General features: G+C 53.8%; 1 protein-coding gene across 1 annotated transcript in view; it reads right to left on the minus strand.

The window, feature by feature from the left end:
* The window catches only part of HDAC4 (histone deacetylase 4), a 271,636-nt gene that overhangs the window by 127,319 nt on the left and 137,295 nt on the right, over positions 1-7,022 (minus strand). The window contains exon 6 of the mRNA XM_011980321.1: positions 5,573-5,694. Coding sequence (XP_011835711.1) covers positions 5,573-5,694 — 122 coding nt within the window. The remainder of the gene's footprint in view (positions 1-5,572; positions 5,695-7,022) is intronic.

Below are 7,022 nucleotides of genomic sequence, written 5' to 3' on the forward strand. Positions count from 1 at the left end.
CCTCCTGAGGTATATACCACACCTTTACACACAGCACTGAGAAGTCTCACCATGCTGCGCCTCCTGAAGTATATACCACACCTTTACACACAGCAGCAAGAAGTGTGGGCACTGCCCATTTCTGCCTGGTCCCAGCCCTCTCTCCAGCAGTTTCTGCAAACTGCATTAGAACAAGAGACGGCAAGCAATGGTCAGAGGCTCTGCATGAAACACAGAGCCCGTTCCCAAACTCAGGGATGTGTGTCAGGGTGGAAAACGCACTCTGGTCCTATTTCACGGTACCCTGAGCCTACTCCACACATGGGTAAGAACAAGGTACCTGTAACTTTATTCAGGTCACTAGTACACAGGAGAAAGCCATGAGCAGCCTATTGATGAGCTGTAGGGCTTGACTGATGAAAGAGCCATGAAGTCATGAAGGGGACGCCCACCGCCCCACCTTGCAGACCGGTGGACACAACAGTAGGTCGTCTCATCTGCCCAGGACACAGCATTGTGGGCGCCAGCCTGGCCACAGGCCCTGTGCTCTTCCTCACCAAGCAGGACAACTTCCCCCCGAAAAAGGAGGAAAATGCACCCTTATCTGCACATCTAAGCAACGGATGGATGTTTCCCATGGGCAGCCGTGACCTCGAGTGACTGGTTTCAGAAGGCCCCGGGTGAGGAGGGCAGAGCTACATGAACACTCTCCAAGGCTGACCACGGAGGCAAGTGCAGGGGGAGCCCAGGACCTTTGGCTGACTGCCCAGATCCATGGTCCATACAGGGGTCATCAGAACTCCGTCCCTAGGACCAGCCCAGCCCCCTCCCAATTCACACCCAACTGCGGGCACCAACCCCACCAGGCAGGCTAGCGAATGCCAGAACAAGGCTGAGGTCGCCAACGTCTCACGTGAGCTCTGGTGTTTTGCTTCCTTAAAAGAGCCACGATGATCCACGGCAGTGCCACAGCCCAGGCCGGCAGCCGGGTCCTGACACGTGCTGGGGAGAGTGTTTGCTGCTAGGACCATGTGCCCAGGGACATATGAGGATGCTGGACAAGGCGTTCTGTGGAGTGCACGGTTTTCAGTGCTCAGGTCCAAGAAGCTGCTGACAAAAGGGAAAGAACTGTGCTGGCTGGACAACAGTTAGTTGTTTTGGCCTTGTTTCATCTATCAGAAGTCACATGAGGGGAAAATTTAAGAGTCATTATAAAAAATACACGATGACTAATATCTTTAAGACGATGAAGATGTTACTGGGGAAAAATAAGATCCTTCAACATCATCCAAATGACAAAACGCTGCTTGCTTGTAAAAGTGGAAAAGCCTCCATTCCTCAGTGTGAACATGGACGCGAAGGCTCTGCTTAAATGCAGTTTCTGGTGAAGCCGTCTAACACCCACACAGTGCAGGAAAGATCCAGCATCCTATGTCCGTGACAGTGATCCACATAGTTCTGTCTCTTACGACTACATTTAAAAATACACATTTGGCAGCTTCACGAGTCTGCAGAAACCCAAAGTCAGGGTGACCCTTGAGGCTGCACAGACATGGGAAGGGACCAGGCACCACCTCACCCTGGGCCGAAATCTGGCAGGAGGTGAAGAGCTCTGAAGTGGAGACACCCCTGCTGCCAATCTTCCAGGAAAGGGGCGGGGCCTCTGGCAGGAAGAGCTGGACCTGAGGCCCTGGGTAGAGGGGTCTGACTCTCGAGCCCAGCCTAGTTCTGAGCTCCTGGGAGATGGCACTCAGGTGAAGGCAAGCCAGGAACGAGGAGATGAGCCCTGAAAAGCCAACAGAGCAAGATGGGCCCTTCTGGCCAGATTTTTGGTACAAATCTTGGTGTTCCCATCCTTGTGGTCCTTCTCTAAGTGGAGGAAGTGGCTCCTGCTGGCTTCTACCTGAACTTGGGTACGGAGGGAAGGAGGTGGGGGGATGCTGGGTCTGGAAGTTACCAGTCATTGGATGGAGAAAAAAATCAAAATCACCCTAACAGTGTAGAGAAACAAGAGCAGAAACCACCCTGATCTGGTCCTACTCGAAAGACTTTGCAAATATTAATTCATTCATGTCTCATGACAGCCCCAGGAGAGAAGCAAATTAAAGGTACATTTCACAGATGACGAAACTGAGGCACAGAGAGGTTCAAGAGCTCCCCTAAGTCCCAAGGTGGCGAGTGAAGGAGCTGGGCAGAAACTCAGGCACCTGGTCCTGCCCACAGGCACAGGCGACGTGAATGCCCGGAATATGCCCAAGCTCAGAAGAGGAGTCACTGCATTGCTTTCACCAGGGAGGTTAGACATTTGAGCTGGTACAGATGTGACCTGTCAGCAGAGCCAGCAAAGGACATGCAAAAAATGCATGGGGTGATGACAAAATTCACAAGACAGGAGCAAAGCTTTTCACATGCTCACAGGTCATACAATAGCCCTTTAGAGATGGAGAAGTGGGCAAACTGTGTGCCAGGTCAGTATAAGGTAATGTAAAGTCAAAATCATGTAATTATTTAAGTGTACATCACAATTATTAAAGATTATCATTTCAATTCATTCAAGGAACTTCGTAACTAAAATGTAATGACGTGTTTCATATTACCAATTACTGCAGAAAAGCACAGATGTAAATCACTTAGAATGAGTGACGTCACGTGTTTGAAAGTAGACAGATATGTCAAGGGTAATACAGGGTGTGTAACTACACACTATTCTCTTAAGTGGTCTAAACATTTTCTCTGAAATCTTTATGTTATTAATGTTATGAATGTGGTAGTGATGTCTTTTTAAAAAGCTGATAATGCAATCGAATCTTAATTAAGTTCTTCTGGAGCACTACGTATTCTAGATAACATTTCCCCAAGTGTGAGAAGAGCATTTTCTCTTCTGTTCTCAAGGAAGCGGGGAGTTGGAGGGTGGTGCTATCACAAGGTTAGAAGCACAGTAGACGGTGTGGGAGACTTTGCTTCCAATCATCCCCAGAGAAACACAAGACAGCACAGGAAGCCAAGGGCCACGGAAACTGAGAGAGATGGCGGGGGCCCTGCCTATGGGAGAAAGGCCTCTAGTGGCGAACAGCAGGGCAGGGCCGTGACAGGGTGCCATCTCCCATGCTGCTAGCCTTCCTTGCTACGAAGTATTCATGCCGGGTTCTGTTTCTTAGAACAGGAGGCTGGTCCCCAGGTAGTGCTGATGTTTGGGATGGGGGAGGAGCCAGTGCAAACAGCTCCTAGGGCTCCCCCATCCCTGCTGCTCTACTACGAGCTGGGGTGTGGAGGTGCTGGGGAACTGCTCTGGGGTCCTTGGTGGGAAGGCACCAGATGGGGCATTTCTGGGAAAGCACGTCCCCACGTGAGGCCGACTTGCTCGGCTTGGCGGCCAAGCTCTCGCCGGACGCTCCCTCCTGGGTCTGTGGCTCTGGAGTCAGTGCCACCGCCATCACTCCCAGGACAAGAGGAGACACTGGGGCTGGGTGCATACCACAGCCATGAGGATGTGGGTGTGGACAGACCCGCTGCGCTGAGGGGGAAACGGAGGCCAGGGGAACGGAGGGCATTTGCTTCAGGGCACACAGAACCGTCACGTGCGTGCGCACAGATCCAACCCACAGTGCTTGACGGCAGCACCTCCGGGTTCCCGCCCTCCGCCCTCGGTGTCGCTCCAGTGCCCGGCGCAGGGTTCTTCCAGGCAGGCACGTTCCTCGTCTCCCCATTCCCCGGCCTCTCTCCCAGCACAGGGCCCACCACTCACTGTGGACTTTGGTTCTGTTGATGGAATTTGATTAATAATAGCATCGGTCCCCAGAAAGGGAACCTGGAGGGCGATCTGCGAGAGTCGGCTCAGATTCTCTCCTGATACTACTGGGCACGTCTTTCTGGAAAAGATACGCATCTCTAAATCGGTTCCTTCTGTCGAGCTTTAGGGCGCTCTCCAGGTGAAATCCAGGACCATTGTCAGTAGAAGCATCAGTAAGAACCACAGGCTCACACCCATGAAACTCAAAGAAGCAGCAGCTCTAGGTTCACTTTTCCCAATAAAGGCTTATGGCCCAAATGGAAATGCACCCATGTTTGCAGGATTCTTGTGCCTCTGACTTGGAGAGGACATGGCCATCCTGAGGTGGCCTTCTCCAGCAGGGTCTCCACCATCCCAATACAGCCCCTCCTCTGAGGTCATGGCTGGCCTGTTATGGCCCACTCCTCCAGGGACATGGCCAGCCCAATATGACCCACTCCACCCGGATCATGGCCGGCCTGATATGACCCACTCCACCTGGGACACAGCTGGCCTGATACGGCCCACGGCTCCAGGGACACCACCGTCTAAATACACCCTAGCAGGGCCCACTCCACCGGGAACATGGCTAGCCCGATACGGCCCACTGCACCTGGGACATGGCCAACCTGATATAACTCACTCCTCTAGGGTCACAGCTGGCCCAATACAGCCCACTGCACCTGGGACGTGGCTGGCCCGACATGGCCTACTCCCCTAGGGTCACAGCTGGCCTGATATGACCCACTGCTCCACGGATGTGGCTGGCCTGATACGGCCCCCAGCAGCCCCTCGCAAAGCCCCACTGCTCCAGTGAAGAAGCCTTGTGTGACTGAGTGCGTTGTTTCCGCCCAGAATTGGCCAAAACCTTTGGATAACACAGAATCTGTTTAGCAAGAAAAATGGTGCCCCTAGGATTTCATCTCCAAGAGCCGCCCCCTGGGGAGGATGCCTTGGGATTTCCTACACTGCCTTGCAGTTTGTGGGATCCACTGGCCATACCTGGGATGAGGCACTGCCCGCCCTCAGCGCCTGCTGCGGCTCCTGCCCTCACCACTTCTCTGGGCAGAGCCTCTGGAAGGCACTCCCCGGCCTCTGCTCTTCTTGCTACCCCAGCGCATGGCCCACAGCCACCTTAACCATTATCTAAAGCCACTGCCTGCTTCCTCCGTGGCCCCTGAGAAAGCCCCAGAGGGTCCATCCTGACTTATCAGACACTGCGCAGCCGCCTCTCCCTGCTTCGAAGATGGTCCAGGCACCTGCTTGTGCCTAAATGTCCTTCTCCCTCTGGCTTAGGACAGAAGAGTGGCACGTAACTCTGAGCCCAGCTGGGATATCCCCTGCAGGACACAGTGAATTTCTTTCTCGTAAAGATTCCCTTCCCACTCTGGGGCCCTGGAAGGCCCTGCTGCCCGGGCACTGCCCAGAGCCATCCCTGAAGGCCACAGGCTCACCTGCTTTCAGATGGCACGTGGCCCACCAGCGGGAACTGCTTCACCCTGTGAGCACTGTGGGGATGCCCCTCAGTGTGGCAAAGTCTAACACACCACCGAAAGAAGACTAAACTGAGTGTGCTTTCAAAGTGAGTTTGAGTCCTCAGCAGTGGTGTACATGTGTGAGGTTCATTTCTTTAGGAATAAATAATAAGGAAATGCTTAGGGACATCTTTTCAAAATGATGCTCTAATGAAAGGAGCAAATATTTAAAAATCTGCAGGTGATTCCTTCTCTAAGTGGAAGACAGCAGTGGGTCCTGCGTGGCTTGTGGCGTGGAAGGTGCCTCTGCAGGAGGCCTCCCGGCCCACAGCATGCCTGGGACACTGACCTGTTTTCCTAAGAGGGAAGTCATCTTTGGCGTCGTACATTCCCAGGACTGGGTGGTTATAGGAGGTCGACACTCCGCTCTGGGGTGGAGAACTCTGGTCAAGGGAACTGTGCTGCGTTTTCCTGGAGAGAAGGCAAAGACAGACGGTTTAGTTTGCCCAGGGCACTGCCCCAGGCACGCTGCAGCCGAGAAGCCACACACAGGATGATCTTTCCCTTGAAACCTCAGCCCCACCTCAACAGACGCACCTCTTCCCTAGGGTCAAGCTGAAGTTAAAAGGAAACAAACAGGATGCTAAACAAGCAAGTAAACATCCAATGCCCACATCCTCCTCTATGGGACCGGCAGTGCTCGGGGCTGGGATGGGCAGCACCTCTGGCGGTTTTCCTGGTGGCCATTCTCCACCTGGCCCTGTCCTCTTAGATGGCTCCAGCCCGGTCTGTTCTCTACCAGGGCCACCACTGGCCACTCAGAGAGCCTGTCCCTGGTGGGGAGGGGCAGAGGAAGACAGTAGGCTGCGGCGTAAGGAATCAAAGGTCAGGTCATAGGCAGCCGAGACAAGCCAAAAAACGGTCTAAGAACAAATGCTATGTCTGGGGCTGTCACTGCCACCTGGAGAGAAGGAGCCCATGGGGCCATCTCTCAGCAGAAGGCACCCATTGTCATTCGCGCCTTCACCAGTCACCTCCCTCTCCAGGGGAGGAACAGGATGGCAGCTACTGATACCCTGTGCCCAGGGAGCTGACCTACGAAAGGGACTTCCTGTATGAACAGCTGGGTACAACTCCACACCCTCCAGGCGGCAAGACAGGAGTAGTCTGCCAGGAGGATGGCCAGAGGAGGGACATGGGAGGAGGTGGGCCCTGGGCTGGAGTGGGGATGCAGGCTGCCACCCAGATGACCATCAGCAAGGCCTTTTTTGATGGCACTGACAGCTCAGTTTTGCTCAAAACACTGTGCTGAGTGGAATAAATTCTGAGTCTTTAAACTGTGTAATCTGCTTAATGACTAGAAACAAATTTGTCAACTTACTTATTTGGAATTTGTTAGACTATTTGAATACATAGTACGCCACAGCAATGCACCTGGAGTTATTTGAATTAAGAATGGGAGCTTGTAAATGGGTACAGGTGTATATTCAAATATCGGAGAGCACACCAGTGCAAAGAATGTGCAGAAGGGCACTCACAGACAAAATCAAGGAGGCAAGTCCAGGTGCCTGGGCCGTGGGGTGCTGGGCCGTGCAGTGCTGGGCTGTGGGGTGCTGGGCTGTGCGGTGCTGGACCATGGTGTGCTGGCCCGTGGGGTGCTGGAACATGGGGTGCTGGGCCGTGGGGTGCTGGGCCGTGCAGTGCTGAGCCATGGGGTGCTGGGCCGTGGGGTGCTGGAACGTGGGGTAGTGGACCGTGCAGTGCTGGAACGTGGGGTGCTGGAATGTGGGGTGCTGGAA

The sequence above is a fragment of the Mandrillus leucophaeus genome, unplaced genomic scaffold (genome assembly GCF_000951045.1).
Source record: "Mandrillus leucophaeus isolate KB7577 unplaced genomic scaffold, Mleu.le_1.0 Scaffold21, whole genome shotgun sequence".
NCBI lineage: Eukaryota > Metazoa > Chordata > Mammalia > Primates > Cercopithecidae > Mandrillus > Mandrillus leucophaeus.